The 21439-nt window shown below is 58.2% G+C and overlaps 11 protein-coding genes across 11 annotated transcripts, besides 8 other annotated features; 3 read left to right on the top strand and 8 right to left on the bottom strand.

Moving 5' to 3' along the window:
• Positions 1-33: 33 nt before the first annotated feature.
• Positions 34-957, bottom strand: ACLA_003370 (Ankyrin repeat protein; the record flags this gene model as incomplete). The annotated part of the gene is made up of 2 exons (XM_001276349.1): positions 34-818; positions 891-957. The coding sequence occupies 2 exons, from the start codon at positions 955-957 to the stop codon at positions 34-36; spliced, it is 852 nt and encodes a 283-aa protein (XP_001276350.1).
• Positions 406-440: a microsatellite.
• Positions 406-441: a microsatellite.
• A 578-nt stretch (positions 958-1535) lies between the features above and the next one.
• Positions 1536-3235, bottom strand: ACLA_003380 (L-histidine N(alpha)-methyltransferase; the record flags this gene model as incomplete). The annotated part of the gene is made up of 6 exons (XM_001276350.1): positions 1536-1745; positions 1847-2368; positions 2653-2675; positions 2740-2836; positions 2890-3002; positions 3055-3235. 6 exons carry the CDS (start codon positions 3233-3235, stop codon positions 1536-1538), a joined length of 1146 nt encoding a protein of 381 aa, XP_001276351.1.
• Positions 3236-3778: 543 nt separating this feature from the next.
• On the top strand, positions 3779-5170 carry ACLA_003390 (NAD(P)/FAD-dependent oxidoreductase; the record flags this gene model as incomplete). Its single annotated transcript, XM_001276351.1, has 1 exon — positions 3779-5170. The coding sequence occupies one exon, from the start codon at positions 3779-3781 to the stop codon at positions 5168-5170; it is 1392 nt and encodes a 463-aa protein (XP_001276352.1).
• Positions 5171-5284: 114 nt separating this feature from the next.
• ACLA_003400 (saccharopine dehydrogenase) lies at positions 5285-6658 on the bottom strand (the record flags this gene model as incomplete). The annotated part of the gene is made up of 1 exon (XM_001276352.1): positions 5285-6658. One exon carries the CDS (start codon positions 6656-6658, stop codon positions 5285-5287), a length of 1374 nt encoding a protein of 457 aa, XP_001276353.1.
• A 332-nt stretch (positions 6659-6990) lies between these two features.
• ACLA_003410 (oligopeptide transporter) lies at positions 6991-8805 on the bottom strand (the record flags this gene model as incomplete). Its single annotated transcript, XM_001276353.1, has 4 exons — positions 6991-7642; positions 7704-7890; positions 7961-8358; positions 8432-8805. 4 exons carry the CDS (start codon positions 8803-8805, stop codon positions 6991-6993), a joined length of 1611 nt encoding a protein of 536 aa, XP_001276354.1.
• A 438-nt stretch (positions 8806-9243) lies between these two features.
• ACLA_003420 (uncharacterized protein) lies at positions 9244-11412 on the top strand (the record flags this gene model as incomplete). Its single annotated transcript, XM_001276354.1, has 1 exon — positions 9244-11412. The coding sequence occupies one exon, from the start codon at positions 9244-9246 to the stop codon at positions 11410-11412; it is 2169 nt and encodes a 722-aa protein (XP_001276355.1).
• Positions 10211-10807: a mobile genetic element.
• Positions 11084-11107: a microsatellite.
• A 180-nt stretch (positions 11413-11592) lies between the features above and the next one.
• Positions 11593-13281, bottom strand: cwc27 (putative peptidyl-prolyl cis-trans isomerase; the record flags this gene model as incomplete). The annotated part of the gene is made up of 1 exon (XM_001276355.1): positions 11593-13281. The coding sequence occupies one exon, from the start codon at positions 13279-13281 to the stop codon at positions 11593-11595; it is 1689 nt and encodes a 562-aa protein (XP_001276356.1).
• Positions 12094-12119: a microsatellite.
• A 542-nt stretch (positions 13282-13823) lies between the features above and the next one.
• On the bottom strand, positions 13824-14982 carry ACLA_003440 (DUF3431 domain-containing protein; the record flags this gene model as incomplete). Its single annotated transcript, XM_001276356.1, has 3 exons — positions 13824-13917; positions 13985-14542; positions 14612-14982. The coding sequence occupies 3 exons, from the start codon at positions 14980-14982 to the stop codon at positions 13824-13826; spliced, it is 1023 nt and encodes a 340-aa protein (XP_001276357.1).
• Positions 14983-15754: 772 nt separating this feature from the next.
• Positions 15755-15782: a microsatellite.
• Positions 15755-15783: a microsatellite.
• A 289-nt stretch (positions 15784-16072) lies between these two features.
• Positions 16073-17500, bottom strand: ACLA_003450 (putative histidine acid phosphatase; the record flags this gene model as incomplete). Its single annotated transcript, XM_001276357.1, has 1 exon — positions 16073-17500. The coding sequence occupies one exon, from the start codon at positions 17498-17500 to the stop codon at positions 16073-16075; it is 1428 nt and encodes a 475-aa protein (XP_001276358.1).
• Positions 17501-17802: 302 nt separating this feature from the next.
• Positions 17803-17842: a microsatellite.
• Positions 17843-18700: 858 nt separating this feature from the next.
• On the bottom strand, positions 18701-20112 carry ACLA_003460 (replication factor C subunit 3; the record flags this gene model as incomplete). Its single annotated transcript, XM_001276358.1, has 5 exons — positions 18701-19101; positions 19156-19539; positions 19605-19779; positions 19829-19916; positions 19973-20112. The coding sequence occupies 5 exons, from the start codon at positions 20110-20112 to the stop codon at positions 18701-18703; spliced, it is 1188 nt and encodes a 395-aa protein (XP_001276359.1).
• A 196-nt stretch (positions 20113-20308) lies between these two features.
• Positions 20309-21349, top strand: ACLA_003470 (actin-related protein 2/3 complex subunit 3; the record flags this gene model as incomplete). The annotated part of the gene is made up of 6 exons (XM_001276359.1): positions 20309-20381; positions 20487-20558; positions 20667-20941; positions 20994-21106; positions 21166-21244; positions 21302-21349. 6 exons carry the CDS (start codon positions 20309-20311, stop codon positions 21347-21349), a joined length of 660 nt encoding a protein of 219 aa, XP_001276360.1.
• Positions 21350-21439: the final 90 nt, after the last annotated feature.

Below are 21439 nucleotides of genomic sequence, written 5' to 3' on the forward strand. Positions count from 1 at the left end.
TTACTTTCTTGCACAGGGAAAACTCTCACTGCATCAGACCGCATTCACATCTACACCCAAGAGTATCAACGCCTCAATGATCCGGTGGTTCCCCGCTTCCGCTGCCACCTGCAAAGGCGTCAGACCCCGGTGATCCTTCGTCGACAGACTCGCGCCCGAGTTCACCAGTAACCGCACCACCGCAACATGATCCGCCGTGTTCCCCGTCGCGGCACACACATGCAGCGGGGTGCGCCCATTGCCGTCGACGACATTCACATCGGCATTGTATGCCAGCAGCGTCCGCACGCATTCGACGTTCGCCGAGACCGCGGCGAGATGCAGCGCGGATTTGCACTGCACCTCGTCGAGACCGGAGGGTTGGGTTTCGTGCGCCCTGGCGATCGTGCTGGTGAATGAATCTCCGCTGCTGCTGCTGCTGCTGCTACTGCTGCTGATGCTCCGCGCGGTGGCGGCTTCGGATAGACCCTTGGTGGGGCTTGTGTCGAGTTTCCAGTTGTCGACGCCGGGTAGGGAGAGGTCGAGATCGAGCGGGCTCAGCCCGGATGCGTCGTGCTCTAGGCAAAAGGCGGGAGGGGGCGGGGGGCTTTTGAGCAGCTGCGGGAGCTGGGACCGGGGCTGCTGGCCGGGCGGGCGGCCGGAGCGAAGGAGACACAGATGCGACGCATCTTCGAGACTGAGCGATTCTTCCCATGAAGAGCTTGAGGCGGTCGCGGGGGACAGCGCGGGCAGGACATCTGGGGAGAGAGGGCCGCGGCCGTGGCGCTGGGACGACTTCAGAGCTTCCAGCTCCGCTAGCTTCGCTCGGGTTGCTTGTCCTGTTTCAGTCAGCTAGAGTCCGCATGATCGAGCTTGCAAGTACGAGCAGGAAATTGAGTTCAGGCACGCACGGTGTCGTCGCTGTGCGTCTCTGTTCTTTGCCCGGCGGCGGGCGATTTTGGAATCTTCAGATGACATCTTTCGTTGGGTTCGGGGCCTGGGTGACAGGACAGGGTAGATGGAGTCATTTGCTCTTCTTACGAAGACCCTGGTTTTCCCCTTTCCGCGTCGTCAGACGCTGGGAATTATTCTACTCAGGATCTAAGGGAAATAATCTTTTCATCCTCGACTGCCAACTACACCAGGACAGGGATATGGCGAGACCGCTGGGGCTTGGATGGTGTCAACACACATCCTGGTCCTCGAGAATCGCCGGTGGCCGAGTGTGCAGTCCACTTGATATTATTATTGTCTAGAATCGGAGCCAGAATCCGTCGTGGGCTCGGGGGCGGAGATTTTGAGGCCAGTGAGATTGACCCATGTCGATTGGGGTTACATCGCGTGAAGGGAAGGCTTTGATGGCACAAAGGATGCTTATCAATCACGTCGACCCGTCAATAACAATGAGTCGCTATGTTGATCTTAATTGGGTCATCTTTTAGTGTCGAATCAAGATATTGACCAAGCTTTCACTCTACTCTGTTTGGCTTTTCAAAATTGCGCCCAATGCAGAGTGTCGCCGCCAAGGGCATCAAAACCATTCGCCGTCTAACCAATCAATCACGATGATTTTCCAACAGAAACAAGGAACAATCGTCGTCAGCGTTGACCCACTCGTCCAGCAATTGAAGGCCTGCCGCTTCGAACACGCTTGTTGCGTCTGCTCGAGTATACTTGTAAGACTGCGCCAGGAAGACGTGCTCTCCTTCGGGGATGGCCGTCTCTCGCGACTGCAGGGCCCGCGGTCGAGTGCTCTTTGCGAATCTCTGTCAATGCATCGTTAGTGCTGACGGAACACTTCATTCGACATTCACTTTCTCAACCGGCCGAATCACAAAGTCAGGAGAGAGTCGGGGCAATGACATACCACATGCCGGCCTTCTGCAGCATCCCACCGCGCCACATACTCCCAATCCCCCACCAGGGACTCCTCTTGCAGGATTTCAGCCGCATTGCGCATCCCGTTCTGCACATACCGTTGCCAGGAAGGTGAGGATACGCTATAAGCCGCCATGACCTTGTCCACCTGCCTACAACGGTCGATCCCAACCAGCATCAAGTCCCCTGGTTGGAGGACGCCGTTGCGAGTAAACTGGCGAAGGAATCGAGCAGCCTCCGTGGGTTTCATGTTGGTGAAGGAGGAGCCAAGCCACATTAGACACTTGCGGAAGGGGCCGCCATGGTGCTTGAGCTCGGGCGTTTCGTCCACCAGCCCTCCGCTCGCAAGGTATCCCATCGCGTCGTAGTAAGATCCGCATATCCCCTGCGCGGAGATACTGCTCTTCAACTTCATAGGGCTAGACGTATCGACATGGCCGCGGCTGAATTCGGGCCTTTGTCGGACCAGTTGGTCGATCCTCCTCTGCAATTGCTCATGCTGGATGTCCACCTAGGCATGGATAGACGGGTCAGCACTAACCGTATCTGAATTCTGCAGCAAGCCTGGTTCGATTGGCTTTCTACGTCAATCCTTCAGGTAAATGAGGCAGGGGTACCTACGGCACAATAGGTTGCAGATGTTGTCTGTGACACACCTTTGCTGCTCAACAGTGGAATACGCTTTGAGATCGCGTCCAATAAACAGGCAGACTTGTCAAGGCGCCTGGGTAGTTGAGCCAGTCAGCGTTCGCTCTCGCTTCAGGATCGGCCATCGTGTTGGCGGAATCGACTTACCCGGCGCCTGTACTTCGTCAGCACTGTTGCTATGCACAGTTCCTCAGAGGGAAAGAGGTAAAGAGCACTCCACAAAGGGCAACTGACCGAGATCGACGAGGATGAGATGGGTGTCCTCGGATGACTCGGGCTTGATGAGGCTCTTCGCCTCTCTTGCGTTTACCGGTCTCAGGAGAGCCGTGGCCTGCCCTGGAATTAGTGTTCTGCCACTTGCTTGATAAGCTGTATGCAGCGTACAATGTCCTGCGAATATCTCTGGAAGATGGAGAACTCGTCCCGGTACAGATAGTACGCGGGGTCTCTGGTGATGTTTTCGTACAGGTCAATGCCTCGACCTTCATAGAGGACGCCTAGTGCTCGACAGATCAATGGCGGATCTCCTGAGTGCCAGAAAGGACTTACTGGTGGGAATGGATCGACTCCACTCGATGGGCGGCTGGCACCCATCACTAACCGACTGGACGGCATCGCCCCCTCGGAGAGAGTCTAGTAGCTCGTCCTGCAGTGGCCGGCCGGTGGCCGTGCCCGATTCTGAGCGGATGTCGATGACATGTCCGTAACTGGTGCTGGACTGAAAACGCATATTGTTCTAGGACACGGCAGTAGTCATACTATAGGCTTGGGCAATACGCTGAAGCCGTACTTGTCCTGATACGGATACCACTATTTATATGGGAATGGACATACAATGGCATTAGGGCTTACTATACAGCAGTCATCTCGCCTTCCCTTGCTGACCTTCATCTGCGCGTCTTATGGCCAATGAGTCAGGGATTTCGGAAGATCATTCAATATGTGACATGGATGGAGTTAGGGGCGGGGACAGTCAGCCATTGATTTGAAGTGATCTGACACCGGCCAGATCTGACGATAGAGACACACGTGGAGCTTGTCATGGAGATGACTGTAAGGCCTGGCCGCCACTGATTGACAGAGATCTCTCCATGCATGACCGTGCCCTGCATCGACAGTGTCAACTGTGCCATGACAGAGCGCCGGATGACGTGTAAGATGTGGACTATGCGTGCAAACTCTCTAGATGGTCCTTATATACGCTGCTTGGGCCTGAAGCAAGCATCTCAGCACGATCATCTTCCCATTCAGTCGTATCACTCTTACTGCCAGCATGCCCCAACTCACTCATTCGAGCCCGATCATAATCGTGGGCGCCGGTGTGTTCGGTCTCTCCTCTGCCTGGTGGCTGGCTCGCGCGGGCTATCGTAACGTTCGCGTGCTGGACCGATGGCCAGTCCCGTCGCCGTCGTCTGCGGGATATGATCGCAACAAGATCATCCGCACCGAGTATCCGGACGATATCTACTCCGTGCTCTCTCAGGAAGCCATCGAGCTGTGGCGAGACCCGCTGTGGAAGGACGTCTTCCACCCCACGGGCTGGATCTACGGCACGGACGGCTCCCAGGACCAGGACCGTGAAAAGACCTTCACGACCGCAGTGTCCAACACTCGCGCACTCGGGGACCCGTCCAAGATCATCGAACTGCCAGACTGGCAGGCGGCCTTTGAGCTGTACCCGGCGCTGGGCTACGCGCATGACCGTCGCCGTGCCCAAGTCGGCGAGTATGCTGGCGGCCAGCCCGTGCCGAGCCCGGATGGCAAGCCCACGTTCCGGGGCATCTACAACGGGAATGCGGGGTGGGTGGAGTCGACGAACGCGATGCTGATCCTGAAGCGCGAGTGCGAGCGTCTCGGAGTGGAGTTTGTGGCCGGCGAGTCTGGCACGGTGGTCGAGTTCCTGCATGGCGCTGACAAGACGCACCCACGGATCGTGGGCGTGCGCACCGAGAACAACACGACCTGGTACGCGGATAAGATCATCGTCGCGGCCGGCGCATACTCGGAGACCCTACTGGACTTCAAGAACCAGCTGCACGCCTCAGGCTACTGCGTCACGCACATCCGCATGTCCGAGGAGCAGTACCAACGGTACAAGGGGCTGCCGGTGCTGAATATCGCGCGCCGTGGATACTGTTTCCCGCCCAACGAGGACCGGATCTTCAAGATCTGCAACCTCGACATCACCGTCGTGAACCGCGAGCGGTGGGCGGACCCGCGCGGCGCACACGGCGAAGTGCGAAGCCTCCCGCGCGACCAGGCGTACCACCCGACGGACACGCAGCCGCGCGTGGGACGCGAGAAGACCCTGGAGTTTGCGCGGTACATCCTGCCTGAGTTCGGGGACGCGGAGGTCGAGAGCAGCAAGGTCTGCTGGGACGTCGAGACGCACGACGATAACTGGATCGTCGGGTACCACGAAGACGGGCCGGACTCGCTCTTCATCGCGACGGGGGGCAGCGGGTACACGTTCAAGAACCTCACGAATATCGGCAAGTACGTGGTGCAGGGGCTCGAGGGGACGCTGAGCGAGGAGTGGAAGGACCTCTGGCGGTGGAGGCCGGATCGTGTCGGGGTGTATCCGGAGCGCGAGGGGAGGAATGCGCGGTTCAAGTACGATCTGAGGGATTGTGAGGGATGGAAGCATCACGCAGTGCGCCTGTAAACCGTTAAGGACGCTTTTCTTTTTTTTTCGCTTGCCGACTATGAAACCTATGTAGATAGATACTCTTAGCTACACATACCACCGAAGCCAATGCCAATCCAATGCCAATACTATCTAAGCCGGCCAGGATTTCTCGGTCAACTCAATGCTAAACTTCTCCTTCAACTCCTCCCGCAGCAGCGCAGCAATCTCCGAGCTCGTCCACGGCGCCACCATCCCCTTCTCGGTGATGCGTCCCTCCAGCACGGCCAGCACACCCACGGCACACGGCAAGCCCACCAGCTTCGCCATGGCACTGCGCGAGCCCGGCGCCAGCGGCTCGCCGTACTCGACCAGCGTGCTCGACCGCTTCTCGCGCGAGCCATCGGCATGCTCGATGTCAAACACATGCTGCAGGACAATCATGTCGCGCTCGCCCGGCGCATACGCCATCTTGCGCTCCAGCACCCCGCACAGCGTATCCAGCGGTGTGGCCCGGCCCTGCACCGGCGTCTCCTCCTCAAACAGCCCGATCCACCGCAGCCCGTCCACCACCCGCCGTCTCTCCTCCTCGCCCGCGACGACCGCCGCCACCTTCTCCTCCACCGCGGCCACCAGCCCCGCCGAGGAGACCCCGAGCATCTCCGCCGTCAGCGCCGCCCAGCTCACCTCCCCGGGGACGGCCCCCGGGGCCAGCGCCGCCCGCGCCTCCTGCGAGAAGTACCCGATGGCCGCGAGCGCGCGGATGATCGCGGGAAAGCCCGGGTAGCGCAGCGTGCCGCGGAACACGGTGCGCGCCTCGGGGATGCGGTAGAAGTCGCGGAAGCCGACGGAGTCGCGGTTCGGGTAGCCGACGAGGGCGAGGTCGTCGATGCGGTGCGGCTGCGCGGCCGCCATGAGGTCTTCGCCGGCGACGCTGGCCACCACGCCGTCCTGGTACCACTTGCCCGGGTTGCGGAGGGCGAGGAGCCCGCCGCGCGGCGACCACGAGAACTTGTAGCCGAGCGGGTTGTCGGCGGCGTCGGGCGCGGGGAGCGCGCCGCAGTACGAGGTGAAGGAGCTGATGTGGCCGCCCGCGCGGTGCACTTCGTCGATCGTCTTGACCGCGTACAGGTGGTCGATGCCCGGGTCGAGCCCGATTTCGTTGAGGATGGTGATGTCGGCGTCCTGCGCGCGCGCGTGCAGCGCGTGCAGCGCCGGCGAGATGTAGCTCGTTGTCACGACGGGCTTGCGGTGCGTGATGGCGGCTTCCACGACGAGCGGGTGCAGTGTGTAGGGGAGGAGGGAGATGATGATGTCGTGCGCGGCGATGGCGCGGCTGAGCGCTTCCGGGGACGAGGCGTCGAGGGCGACGGCCGTCGTGTTGGGATGCTTGGAGGCGAGGGCCTGCGCGGCAGAGAGCGTGCGGCAGGCGACGGTGACGTGCACGCCGGCGGCGGAGAGGGCCTGCACGGTGGGCTCGCAGACGAATCCGGCGCCGAGGAGGAGGGCTTGCTTTCCGCTGGCCATTGTGGATGTTCTGAATTGGGGGGGGGATGTGTGTGTGCACTGTTTGTTCGGGGATAGGAAGGGCAGAGTGGGATGAGGATGGAGGGGTTGGTGAAGGCGCGATGACTGTTGGTGATGGTGACTGTTGCTGGTGACTGTTCATGACTGTCGATGACTGTAAGGGATCGGGATGTCGTGATGACAGGGATTAGCCGTGACGGTCGATCACTGCTGGTCTACGCATGACAGAGAACAGCAAACAAGGGCTGAATGAGGACACGCCGGATGGATGACGTTCAGATAGATCACTGTCGATTATGATTCTACACAGTACGGATGTGCGACTACTACCATCAGACGATAATCGCCCGATCCAACTTCCTAAACTTGAACCAAAAGCCCACGGTGATCAAGATCTGCACGCCGGTCAAACACGCATAGAAGATCGTCATGTTCGGATCCTTGGCCGCGGGCGAGATCGCAATCCCCAGCGCATAGCTGATGGACGCAGCCCCCACGAACAGCGCCTGCACAATGGACTTCATACTCTTGGGCGCGCGCGAGTAGCAAAACTCCGACCCCGTGGTGACGCAGAAGATCTCGCCCACGGCCATGAGCGCGTAGCAGGGGACCTGGAGGAAGACGTTGATGTGTTGCGGGATCACCGACCCATCGGCGCGGCGCGCGGCCGGGCAGTCCAGGGGACGATCGTAGCAGGGTCCGGCGCGGTAGATGAAGGCCTGCAGGCCCGCAGCCCAGGCGAGCGAGGCGCCCATGAGCAGGAAGCCCACGGAGATGCGGGCGATGGGGCGGAAGGGGATCTTCCGGCGGTTGAGGAAGGGGAAGAGCCACTGCTGGATGATGGGGCCCGCGATGATGCAGGCGATCGGGTTCACGTTGGGCATCACGTCGTTGGGGATGCCGTATGTTTCCATCTGGCCGGCCTGCGAGATGAGGTTGTTGTAGGTTTGGCCCCAGCAGAGCCAGACGATCGGGAAGGCGAGACTACACCATCACGCCGGTTACCACTGCTTAATTGTAAGAGTGTCAAGGGGTTGGAACGCACCAGATCTGACAGGCCACCAGGGCATCGCGGATGCCCGAGATGAACTCGTCATCCCAGGGCACTTGTCGTCCGTACTTCTCCTCCTGCACCTGCGGACTGGCGGCCGTGAGCGACATGCCACTGCGGACCCCCAGCCATATCGCCCGCAGGACTTTGGGCATGACAGACCCGGACGGAGGAGTCCTAGCTACATGGTCCCTGCGAGTCAGCGAGGAGGAGGCGGTGGTTGCGGTTCTCGAACGGGGTGGGCAACTTACAGAACTGATTCTTGAAGACCAGCATGAGGATCAATCCCACCCACAAAAAGCAGAAGCAAAGCAGAAAGGCCGACCAGAAGCTCGAGTACTTCTCCATGAACGTGGTGGCGATCCCGGACAGCGACGCAACGTTGATGAACCAGAAGTACCAGTTGTACATGTACTGGATGGTCAGGGATCGCTCCACGACCACGCGTTCCCCGGACGGCAATTCTCGCACAAACGGCTCATGGTGAGGGTATTGATCCGCAATGAACGGATAGATAGACGCCTTGACGCCCCCGATGCCCAGCGCGATCAGCACGAGGGACACCCCGAGACCAGCTGCGGAAGCACCCGCCTGGATGGCCGCAGGGAGCGACGTCGCAAAGAGAATGCACGAGCCCACCAGGTAGATCCTAGACGAGAAGACGCAGTCGAATCAGCTCTTCCATTCATGAAGTGAGGAACCGCAACCAGCCCACCACGTACATCGTGCTCAGCAAGATCAGCTTGTAGCGTCCCAGCCAGCCGTCCGCCACCACAGCCAGAGGCACGGGCGCCGTGTTAACCAACACCATAAACGCATAGTTCACCGCGGTCGCATCTGCCTGTCCCAGTCCCAAGACCCCCGGAACCAGATCGTGCGGGCGGTTCTGCAGGTAGTTCTGGAGACAGGTCGACGCGCCGTAGAAGACAAACCGCTCGGCGGATCCGATGAGAATCACCAGCCACACCTGGTAGGGAACGTTATCCGCGACATGAACGAGATCATGCAGTTCTTGCTCGGTGGGTCGAATCAGCGATTCTTCTTCGACGGGGGGGAAAACGGACCCGGTCTTCTCGTGGTCATTTGGCACAGTCATGGCTGCGGGAGAGCGAAGTGGAAGACTGTTACAGGACCGAACGGATGGAAGAGAGAGGACGATAGGGGAGGAGACAGCATTGGGGATGTTGGAGAATCGCCGATCGGGGTGACTAAAGCATTCCTGACTGATTTTTTAAGAGAGATAGTAAATCATTGGGGATGTCGTGGATCTGCACTGCTGCAGGGTTGCATCTCGCCGTCTTTGTTCGTTGTTTGGCGCAAAGTGAGTCATGCATCTCTCGTCGACTAATCAGTAGCCAGTCCTTACTCCTTAGTCCTGAATAGTTAGTTAGCACTCGAGCGATGACTGTAGCGCTGAGAATCCGCTTAGTAGTGCTTATGGTGTATCTACAATCTACGGAGCAATGTCAAAGCAGCGCAGTCAATATGAATCCAGTCGTCGAACAACAGACTCGAAGCTCCATCAGTTGCGAGAATGGCGCCTCCCACGACTCCTCGCGACACCGAGACGCGGCCAGTGCAGAAGTCGCAGCAGCAGCAATATCAACATGCTGAAATCATCCTGAATGCGGGTTATTCGCAGGTCCGTCTCCAGTGCCAATACCTCCTCCCGGTCCGGCAGCAGAAGGATTTCTTCGGCACGGTAGATCTCATCCTCGCGGCCAATCCGCATACCTTTCCCACCGGCCTGTCGATCCCCTCGCACACCCATCAGGATGCGTTTGTCTGCGAGCTGGATGTGCACGGGAAGACCGTTCGAACCGCCCGGATGGATGCGTCCCGTCCGGTGTTGTGGCTGATTCGGATGGCGGCCGCTGCACAGGGAGTCGAGACGGGCGTGAAGCTCATTCTGCCCGCGCGCGAGGGATACATGTGCCGGTCGGATCTCATTGAAGAACGGCTGCGAGGCTGCGGGCTGGTGCAATCGGCTGCTGGGTTTGTGGCCTCCACCGAGGAGCGCCTCGTCCCATGTCAAGAGGCAACGCTGTCCGCGATCCTATCGTCGGCCTGCGGTGGGCTCGTCACGGCGGACTCTCCATCCACCACCAGCTCCGTCCAGTCCATCCTCGATCAGCTGGAACCGGAGCTGGACAGAAGGCTCTCTTTCCCCTGGCTATCGGCTGCGCCCTTCCCGCGCCGGCGACTGGCCGTCGTCCAGGCCCGCAAGGAGTACCGCACCATCGAGCGGTTCTACATGGCCGCCCGAGCCCTGAACATCAGTCTCATCGCGGTGGACTCGCCCGGTCACTGGCTGCAGGACGACACAGGGCCGAGCGCCTCCCTCCGCGAGGCCTTCATCCCCCTGGACATGACCGTCGACGAGAGGTTCCCGCACCGGCTGTATGCCGCCCTGAAGGACTACCGGCTCGACGGGATCATCACCTCGAACGACCGGCACCTGGTCGGGGTCGCCCAGGCCGCAGAGATGCTGGGCCTGCCGACCATGCCTTCCGCCGCTCTCGCGATCACCACCGACAAGGCCGCGACGCGCGCAGCAGAGGAAGCAGCCGAAGCAGAGGACGCAGCAGCGGCCGGCCGCACCCACGGACCCGCCAGCTTCAGCGTCGACAGCCTCGCCGAGCTCGACGACCTCCTCGCCCGTCCCGCCACCGCACTCCCCTTCCCCCTCATCGTCAAGCCCTGTCTCGGCTGGTCCAGCGACTGCGTCGCCCGCGTCACCACCACAGCCGAGCTGCGCGACGCCGTCCACCGCGCCGCCTCCCGCCACACCCACTCGGGCTCCCTCTCCTCCAGCACCAAGGTCGTCGTCGAGCCCTACATCGCCGGCCCGGAAGTCGACACCAACATCCTCCTCCTGGACGGCGAATGCCTCTTCTTCGAGGTCGCCGACGACTTCCCCTCCACCGGCGACGCCGCCGCCGGAGCCGGCACCGCCGGCAACTTCCAAGAAACCCAAATCGTCTATCCCTCCGCCCTCCCGGAACCCGAACAGCGCCTCCTCCGCTCCAGCATCCACCGCAGTCTGCTCCGACTCGGCCTCCACACAGGCGTCTTCCACGTCGAAGCCCGCGTCCGCGACTCCGCCGCCTCCTACCAATCCACCCCCACCGAACCCCTCGACCTGCTCCCGCTCCCGCTCCCCACTCCCACCGCCAGCCAGCCCTCCTGCTGGCTGCTGGAGATCAACGCCCGCCCGCCCGGCGGCTTCTCCGACTGGGCTTCCGCGTACGCCAGCGGCGTCTGTTACCACGCGCAGGCGATCCTGGCCGCCATCGACGACAAGCTGCGGTTCCGGGTGCTTGCGACTCCCTTTGCCGCGCCGGGCCCCGGCGACGTGCGGGGGGGTGCGGATGCGAATCCGAATCCGAATCCGAATCCAGACGCCGCGGGCGAAAAGTCCTGCCCCGTGCCGCAGTTCGACTGCATGCTCGCGTATGTGAGTCCCGACCGCGCCGGCGTGCTGCGCAACGACCCCTGTGCGGAGCTGGCGCGGCGGGCGCCCGAGCTGCAGCGCCACGTGCTGCGGGACTGTTGCTGGTATCGGGCGGGGGACGCGGTGTCGGGCCCGCAGGACCCGAGTCTGGGCTGGTTGGCGACGTATTTGGTTTTTGGGACGGGGCGGGGGGAGGTGCTGAGGCTGGGGGAGAGGATTCGGGGGGAGTTTCGGGCGGAGATTGCGTAGGGTTGTGTTTGTGTTGGGGATTCCTTTCTATGCTGGTTGGAAGTAGAATGGGATTAGAGTATAGAATGCAAGCGGAACGGTGGATGTGGTTCGTTCAATGCAATGCAATGATACCAAGAGTTGAACCTCTCTTTCTACTGTACATCTTCTCCGTCCCCCCTTTTGCCATTTCATTTCCAGTCATTTCCGCCGATCCCACTCGCGATCTCCCACGCGCTCGCGCTTTCGCTCCCGCTCCCGATCCCGCTCCAGCCCCCGCCGTCGCCCACCTGTAAGCTCCTTCTCGCGCTCCCGCGGATCAATGACGACAAGCGAGTCCAGGTCCTCCGGGTGCTCGCGCTTCCAGTTCAGATCCTTGCCGAGCATGTCCTTGCCGAAGCGCAGTTCGTGCGACAGCCAGTTCCGGTCGTCCTCGTCCGCTGCGGTTTCCGCCGCGCCGGGGTCATCCCACGATCTGCACGACTGGCAGTTGGCGATGAAGTGCAGATCGCAGAGCTGAGCCTCTTCGTCCTCGGGTTCGGCGGTCGATCCGCCAGTGGGCTGTTCGGGCCTGCCGCCGCCGGCGCTGGCCTTGTGTGATGACGCTGGCGTTGTGTCTGCGCCCTCCAGCTTCGCCTTGAACGCGTTGAACATCCGTAGCGCTTCGTTCTCGGCGCTGCTGAAGCCTGTCACGCCGTTGGTGCTGCTGCCGCCGCCGCCGCCGCCGCGGCTGGCGTTCGCCACCGACCCGGGGGGCGGGCGTTTGCGGCCCCGAATGGCGGTCTCGGGGATCATGGCTTCCAGCGCGGATTTCTTGCGGCCGGTATCGGCCGGGCCGGTCGCGACAGTGCGTCGCATCGAAGCCTTGAGATTCTCAATCTCGGCGTTTGTTCGCGACAGGATCGACGGTCTTGCCGGCGGCGAGTGCGACGGCGAACGCGCCGGACTTTCGGGGTCGGGGAGGGGCAGCTGCATCGCTGGGTCGGGTGTCTTGGGCCGGGTTCTGCGTTCGAGAGACGGTGAGTTCCTCGTCGGCGAGGGTGAGCGCGCGCGTTTCCTCGTTTGTGTCTTGTCTGCTGCTACCGCGTTCTTCTTCGGCGCTTCTTCCTGCCCCCCGATCTTCGCATCCGTCACTAGAGTCGAGTTGAACTTGGGCTTGGCCGGCCGAACAACCAGCTCCTCGTCCCCCTCATCCCCACCAAAACTCAGCAGCGTCTTCCCCGCCTTGGCCTTCTTCTTCTTCTTCGCCGCGGGCGGCTTCGCCTGCGCCTCCGCCGCCGGCGCCCTCGCAACCGTCTCCCTCTTCTTCAGCTTGCCCGCAAACGGGCCCAGCTCGCCCACCTCGCACGAAAGCACCTTGACCGGATACACGGGCCGCTCCGTGCCCTCCACGCGCTCTGCCTCCGCAATCTTCAGCACATTGTAGATACTGTCTCCCTCGACGCGTCCGAACAGCGTACACTGCCCGTTCAGCTCGCGCTCCGTGTTCGCCAGCGTGACGAAGAACTGGCTCCCGTAGCTGCCGTCCTCGCTCTTCGCCATCCCCACCAGCCCGCGCCGGTTGAACCGCAGCCGGCTGTGCAGCTCATCGCGCAGCACCACCTTCTCGTTCGGATCGCGCGCTTCCGGGTCGTACTCGAACTCCGGGTCCTCGTAGATGGAGGTGCCGCCGGAGCCAATGCCTGTGGGATCGCCGCCCTGGACAATGAAGTCTGGTACGATGCGGTGGAAGATCGTGCCGGCGTAGTAGTCGTCGAGACAGTGTTGGAGGAAGTTTTTGCAGGTCAGAGGTGTTTGAGCGGCGAAGAGGGAGATGTGGATCGGGCCGAAGGTGGTGTTGAGGGTAGCGGACGCGGTGGGAGCGGGCTCTGTGGTGTAATGGGAGGACATTATGTCGGTTGGGCTTGTTGGGATTGTCTATAGTCTTTGGTCGTCGACGCGAATCATGAAGATGGGGGGGGGGTTGAGCAGAGTGCCTGACGAGGGCCAAGGAAGCTCAAGATAACGGTTATTGTGGTTTAAATCGATGTGTCAGTCCATAGATCAGTGCTTAGAAACGATTTCTCAAGTAAGTCCCACAGTCTGGACAGATCGTGGCCCGTCTATTGCTGTCTGGGGATGAATTGCGGGAAGATGAAGCTTTTTCGGAGTTCCCGTCGTGGTCACGTCATGCCGTGTAGCACGTTTGCCAGTTAGCAGTGCTCCAAAGCACCATCGATCAATCTCTACTGCGACACAAATCTCGACTTCTTACAGCTAATTGGGTATGCTTGTTATTGTTGTAGAGAAGATATTATACATATACTATTATATCCCCAAGTGCTGAGGGCATATGTGCGATCCTGCCCCTAACAACCTTAATCCATGTCAAGTCGTAAATATCAACGACGACAGAGCCAGTCCGTCGAAGAGTAGTATGCAGAACTGAGGAATCACCAATCGAGCTCGAAGATCGGATCCCACATGTTGTCGACCGGGTTCCATAACCCATAGACATTGCCGTAGCATTCGCCCATGTCGGGGCAACTACACGCATCATGTCAGTCAGTCCAACCAAACCATCCTGGAATGAACAATGAAGTCGCAAACTCACTAGACGGGATCCTGCCCGAAGATTATATGCCACATATACTCCATGACCCTGCCACTAGTCTCATCCGGCCACTCCGTCTCCATGACCCACTGGTGATAGCGCACATAGTCATCCAACTCCCGCTCCCGAATCTGTTTCCTTGACACGGCGAACTGAGCGCAGCATGGGGCCGCAATCACCTCAGGCACATCGGTCCCATTGAAGAAGTAGTTCCAGGCTTCCGGAAACGCGTGCTCGGGCTGGCGTCCCTCGTCCCGGGGCTCGCGGAACGGCCGCACCTCGTCTGGGCAGCCGGGATACCAGTTGCAGCGGAGGTTGACATAGCCGTTGCGCCGGACGACATCCACGTTCATCATCCTGACCGATTCCACATTGCTTTGGTCGACGAATTCGTTGTGCCAGGCGCGCAGGTGGCTGTGGAGGAAGACCACGGTCTCGGGCAGTTTGTGGTAGTTGTCGATGATATACTGCAGATACACATTGGCCTCGTGGCCTTTATTCTTGGCCACTTTGGGTTTCGCGTCGGGGTCATCGACGGTGTAGACCACGTGTTGCCATCTAAACGCATAATCAATTCTCTGCGCAGTAACTGACAAGAGCCGAAGAACAGAGAGAGTCGCGTCTTACTCTGGCAAATCCCTAAGCAGCCAACTCGTATCCTCACTCTTCAGCTTCCCGACCACAATCACCCCATCTCGCCGGAACTTCTCATCCAGCGACCACTGCAGCGGCGCGGGCTTCTGCGCAGGGAGCAGGTCCTTTATGCTCGGCCGACTCGACCGCACAAACCCCGTCGACTGCGCACTCGCCGCACCCGGGCGGACAGGCGCTTTCTCAGGCCTGCCGCCGAATTCGCCCTCATCCAACGAGAAAGCAGTGCGGAATTGTTGCTGGCGGTACTGCATCGAGTTATACTGATAGTTCAGCCCGTAGATGGTGGTGAGGACCAGGATCACCGCGGCGAGACGCACGCCCGCTTTGACGAGTCGATGCGCCATCAGGCGTTTCCAGATAGGCCCGTATGGCTATAGTGAGAGGGCAGTTGATTCAGATCCTGGCAATGCACATCAACAAGTGGGTGGACAGGTGCATCACAGCTCGCCTGGACACCGAGCATGGGGGGCATAGACGAATGGCCGGTGATAGAGAGGTCCACTCGATATGTATGTCACGCACCCTTGACATTCTCGACTTCCATCTCGCATCGGCCGGCTAAGGCTGATCGCCAGACGCCCCACGAGCCTAAGTTGTAGATGTCATAGTCATAGTCCCTCTCCCTAGACCACCGACTCAGGCTCACAGCGGCGCAGCCAGTCCTAGTGCGCGGGCCTCGCCCCCGGTTCGAGCCGGGTGTATCAGAACTGTAAATCATTATCTGGAGATCCCAGAACCCAATCTGCTTCGCTCGGATAGATAGATAGTTGATAAAAGATCGTGCAAGGATGCAACGTTGTTACTTGGGAATTGGGACTCTGGACAGCGCGATTCGCGGACAGTGGATCCAACTGGTGCCCGTGCCGTGGTTGGCGATTATCATCAAATCATCGATATGTGTTGTACGTCAGCGATTTAAGATAGGAGGTGGTAACTAAGCTGATATTATCCTTTTATGAAAACAATATTGTGCTAGCAAGCAGATTGCAGAATTGAGATTTTTCGATGGTGATGTTCGGGTTGAGGAGGGGGGGAAAAAAGAATGGGCAGATACAGGTGTACCAGTTGGCGGCGAACTTGAGGGATGTGGGAAAGTAGGAACGGCCATCACGGTGAGAAGCGAACCGAAGCGAACCGAAGCGAACCTCCCTTGGATATAAAAATGGATTATCCGTACACTCAGATGTTCCTGGGTCGCTGGTCGATGGTTACACGGCAGTTTATGCTTATTCTGTTGCCACTGTCCGTGCAGGACGCAGGTCTACTTACATACTTACCAGTCGCATCCCTTCCCAGTATGAGGGAATGGTCGTCAATATCAAGGACTGGAACACTCAATGCCGTTCATTTTATTGATGTCGTTTCTGCATCACTCATTACATATCAATCAACTGCCAGAAGCATCGCCTCATCGTCATTTCCCTCTCGTGATAATCAGGCCTTCTTTCCTCCCTCAACACTCATAGCCTCAACCCCAGAAACAGCACTTCGCTTCTTGGTGATCCGGAACCCACCGAACAGCAGGAAGAGAGCCTCGAGACCTAGGACCACAGCCAAAGTGACCATGGCACCAATGACTCCAGCCACGGGAAGCGACAGCCCGCCCTTCGAGGCATCCGCCGCAGGGGATGAGGAAGAGCCCGTCGCCGTAGCAGTATAGGCCGCGCACTGGCCGTTTGTGTTGCCGCATGCCTTGCACCACTGTTCATTACTCGTAATGGCGATCTTCTCGGTCAACCCAACAAAGTCCGACCAGGGGATGGTGACGCTCGACTGGCCGTACAGCGGGAACTCGGACGGGTCGGCTGCGCCGCTGATCGTGCCGTTGTGGAAGAGGAAGCGGACGCTGATCTCCGAGGCGGAGGGGAACTCGTTCGAGGTGGAGTCGGTGACGAGCTCCCAGGCCATGGAGGAGGCATAGTCCGGGATGCCGGTGAAATCGACCGAGGCGGCGGGCAGCTGCGCAAGGCCAAAGTACGAGAGGAACGTGCCGTATGACCCGAACTGGATGTTCAGCTTCGTCTTGCCCTGGGAGGTGATGGTCTTGTTGAGGGCCTGCAGCACCTCGCCGGCGAGCGTCGAACCTGCGATGGCGCGGATGGAGTCGGAGGAGTTATAGGCCAGGCTGTACTGCTCGATGTTGGCGAGCTGGAACAGCTGCTGGCGCACCTCCTCTGAGGGATAATCGCTGCTCGAGTTGTGGATCGAGGCGACGTTGAGGTAGTCCCAGATGGTGTAGGCGGACTTGAAGCTCATCTGGGAGTCCGTGAAGGTTTTGTCCAGGTACGAGGAGAGCGATTTGTAGACCGCGCCGGTGGAGGCGAGCAGGTCCTTATACAATGCCGAGTCGTAGTAGCTGTTGCTACTGACCTTGGCGTTCTGACAGCCGGTCGCCGCCTGCAGCCAAGTGTTGTCCTCGCTGTTCGCGTTGGTTTCGATGAGCGCGAGGGGGATCAGCTGGTAGCCATTCAGCGGGGCTTCCACGGTCTTCCCATTGCTCAGCTTCTGACTGGCCACCGATCCAACGGGAGGGTACACTCCTTGAAGGAATCCGGTAGCAGAGTTCTGCAGCACCGAGTCCTCCGGCGCAGAAGCACTGATCTGGCTGAGCGTGACGACCTCGTCACTAATCCCCTGGATCTGGTGGGACGAGTTGGACGCGATGTACCGGTCGTGGTAGTAGCTGCCGGTTTGAAACACTTCCAAGTACCCCAGATCGGTCAGTTCGGTGTTGCCCAGAACCTTGGGGGTGCGATCGCCATGACGGGCAAAGATGTAGGCTCCCAACACCTTTTCAGCGGAGGCGAGGGGCATGGCCATGAGGGCCAGCAACACGCTGGTGGATTCCAGAGACGTCCGCATTGTGAGTTTGCAGAAGACTTGATCGCGAGTCAACCGATTGTAGAGTGGGGATCGGAAGGTATTTATGGCGATGCAGTTGCTCTACCGAGGCGCCAATTAGTAGTAGTAAGTAAGTTAGTTAATAATGAAAAAGTGAAAACACGAAGAAGCCCCGCGGAGTCATCAACTTGACTGTTATCATGATGACCTTGCAAAAACCACAGCGGGGGACTGCGACTAGTCCTGCAGAATAGGCCATCTTAGTTAGCGTCGGGCCCTCGGGTCCACGGTTGATAGGTAACTATCCAGAATTCCAGATAGTCTAGTTAGTAGTTAGTAGTTAGTAGTTAGTAGTTAGCAGTTATAGAGGTTCGAGTGGGAGGGGTCGAGGGACAGTCATTATTATTCATTGGGAGATATGTATGGAAATGTCGGAAGGAATCCACAAGCAATATAATATTAATCATGCAATCAGCAGCAGCAGCAGCAGTGAAACAGATGGGAGTGAAACTTACAGAGTAATGTAGAAATGCAAATGAAATGAGTCTTCACCGTTCACACTCTTGACTGCTGCTATCAGGGAAGTCCGCGGGGATGCTGGATCGTCTTTGACCACACAAATAATATCAATGGGGCTGATATCAGTCAGGAAACCAGGCACTGATAACCCGATATGGACCAGAGTACAGTTTACAGTTTACAATGGAATGGAACTCTTCAAAAGGCAATGAAGATATGATCTTCAATATTAATAAGAACCTCTGGACATCCAGCGGATAACCTTCCGGCCTACTCCGTCCGGGTGGGGTGCACCATCGCATTTCCTTGATATGCCTACTCCGTAGCTAGAATTGCTGGGGAGGTAGTGGGAGTGTGGGACATGTTATATCAATTATTGCGAAGTATGTAACAGTCTAACACAGATTCAATGGGAGAATCTACGCGCGTCTGTCTGACATTCGTGGGACATTGGACCAAGTCTCTCCAAGCTCCAGCCAGGTAAAGCTTCGGACGGTCCTGGAAGCGGGATGTTCGGACCCCGGAGATCTCAGAGTCATGGGTATCTATGCTATAGCGGGAACGGTCAGGTATATTCCTCCCTTCCTTGAGATCTCGACACTGCCTTTCCTTCTCTTTGAGCAGAGACTTCCTCTGCGGGGATGAGAGTGGAAATGGAGACCATTGAAGCATGATGAAAGTTCTTTCAATCACACTGGAAGCTCATCGTGCCGTTGCCTCCATCAATTCGCATCCGTTTCGTACCACACCCACCGTTCCTCCAGTTTGCATGGTCTCTGACCCGCCTGCCGCAAGCCGATATTCGATATCGGCCAGCCCCTCTAACCAAGTAATCCTCGTCTGAGCCGGTACTTCGAGCTCCTGCAGCTGCTCCGCCAAAGCAGACAGTATATCAGCCAGGGCGAGGCCTTTGTTGGCCTTGATGGTGGTCAGAGTGTTCAGACATGAGGTGACATCGCTCGTAGACAATAGAGTGGTCATAATCTCTTGGATGTCGGAGGGATGTGGTGCAGCAATGCAGTCGTAAATCGTTGCGTTCGTGATAGTTTCAACCTCGGCTGGCGGTTCATCCTTCGTGGCGTTCTTCATCGGAAGCGGTTTGCCTGGAACAGGGTCAGTTTGATTGAAAAGTGATGAAGACGGTTGCCTATCCTTACTGCTGGCATGGCAGGCCTGGAGCACGTTCAACGCACGACGCATGTCACCCTTGCTCAGCTTAACCAAGCTGCTCACGGCCTCTGGCTGAATCTGCACCTGCTCCTTCTCTATTACGTGGTCAACCAACGACCGGATGTCTTGCTCCTTCAATGGGCTGAAACGGAACCGAGTACACCGGGAGAGTAGAGCCGGTGACAGCTTGTGTGTATAATTCGCGATAATGCAGAATCGCGTGTTTGCCGTGTATTTCTCCATGATCCGACGTAATGCCATCTGCGCTGTCGAGGTCATGGCATCCGCTTCGTCCAATATGATCAGCTTGTAAGATGCCAATGACGAGCCAGTTGAGGCCGAGGGCGCCATTGAAAAGATCTGTTTCGTGCCTAGGAGATTCCCGATGTTAGCATCTCTGCCTTGGGGAATGATTGAGCCCGTCTCATGAACGTACTGGCAAAAGTCTTGATTTGCTCTCGCACCACATCAATGCCTCTGTCGTCACTAGCATTAAGTTCGAGCACCATCTGCCGCATGTTGCTGGTGCCATAGATTCGTCTTGCAAGGGCGAGGATTGTGGATGTTTTGCCCGTTCCCGGAGGCCCATAGAGAAGCAGATGAGGGAGTCGCTATCGATCGTCAGTGTCAGACACCCAGGAAGCTCAGAGGGTTGCCTACGTTTGCTTCGACGAACTTGTTGATTGTAGTGAGGATATCCTGGTGACCGGAGACATCGTCTAGGGTGTTTGGTCGATACTTCTCGACCCTGATGAACAGTTAGGATCAAAATTATATGAGTTGAAGCGATGGGAGGACACCCACCAAGGGAGATTGTCTTGAGCTTCTACAGGCAAATCTGCAGCAGTCCTCTTTGCTTTCTTGCCGGTGTTATCGGAGCTGAATTGAATCGCGTTCTTGGATGGTGGCGCATCCACTTCCATTCCATCTTCGTAGTCGGACATTTTTCCACAAATAAATTGATGAAACCAGAACCGTCGAAATCAAAAGAGAGTGAATATCAATGGAAGGTTGATAAGCGTTCTTGTGAAAATGAATTCTATATCTCGACGCGTCGCAGCTCCGGCAGCGCGTAAAGAGGTTCGGAGCCGGAAAATCATTGGGGATCGCCTTGGTGCCTGAGGCGGAGCTGGTGATGACATGAATGCCCCCCCGTTGTTGTTTGGCAGCACCGCCTTACGACGACCTCCCGCTCTGCTCTACTCTGTACAACGTGCATAATCCTCATTAGACAGGCTCTAAGAGGATTTCCTTCCCTCATCAATCGCAAACCAAACATGCCGGTATGGGAATTGGCCTTGCTCCTCTGTACAACCAGCCGTGCTTTCCTCTAACGCTCTCCAGGCCTACCACTCCATCTTCCTCGAGGACCGGGATGTCCCCGTAATAGGTACGGTCGCATGCGCTCCACCACCAGGCTCCCCAGTAGCACCCAATGCCGGTCTATGCATCGCTGTAATGGAACCATAGCTGACCGCGCGCCCTCATCTACGTTCAGGCAATTTCCCCGTCCTCCCCCTCCGCACTCGGACTCGCGGCCCCGCATATACTCTCCCCGCGCTGCCCGCCGATGTCTCCGAGCTCGACGTGCCCCCCGACAGCGAGTCGTACGACTGTGTAGACGAGATGCTCTCGCTGTTCCGCGCAAATGTGCTCTTCCGGAACTTTGAGATCAACGGGCCCGCCGACCGCATGCTGATCTACGGTACCTTGTTCATCAGCGAGTGCCTGGGGAAGGTCAAGCCGGGCATGACCTCCCGTGAGGCTGAGAAGGTATGTTCATGGGGTGGACGAATGCTCGGCGAATGCTAATCGGGTATACCAGGCTCTGATTAATGTTTCGCTGGATCATTTCGCTATCCCCGGTGACGTGGCATTCCCTCTGAACCAGGCGTTCGAGCCGCCTCGAGATCGCCAGGATGCGGAGACACTGAGAGCGTGGGTGATGCCGTTTGGACGATGTGCTGGGGTCCTGTACTGACACTGTTGAATGCTAGATATCTTTCCCAGGTTCGACAGGAGATCGCGATCCGACTACACTCTCGGATGTACGGTGGTGAGGAGGGCCCTTCGAAGGTAAGTTGTGGTTTACCCCTATTCTTGTTTGATGACCATCAACTTAACTTGATGCAGTGGTGGCTTAGCTTTGCGAAGAGAAAGTTCATGGGAAAGAGCCTGTAGGCGGTTACGCAATGGATATAGTTTGTTCTTTCTGGCCAGCTTTTCTAATAGCGGTGTTCTGAATTGTTTTGTTGTTCTGGGCATAGGGCT

The sequence above is a fragment of the Aspergillus clavatus genome, genomic scaffold (genome assembly GCF_000002715.2).
Source record: "Aspergillus clavatus NRRL 1 1099423829750 genomic scaffold, whole genome shotgun sequence".
NCBI classification, from domain to species: Eukaryota; Fungi; Ascomycota; class Eurotiomycetes; order Eurotiales; family Aspergillaceae; genus Aspergillus; species Aspergillus clavatus.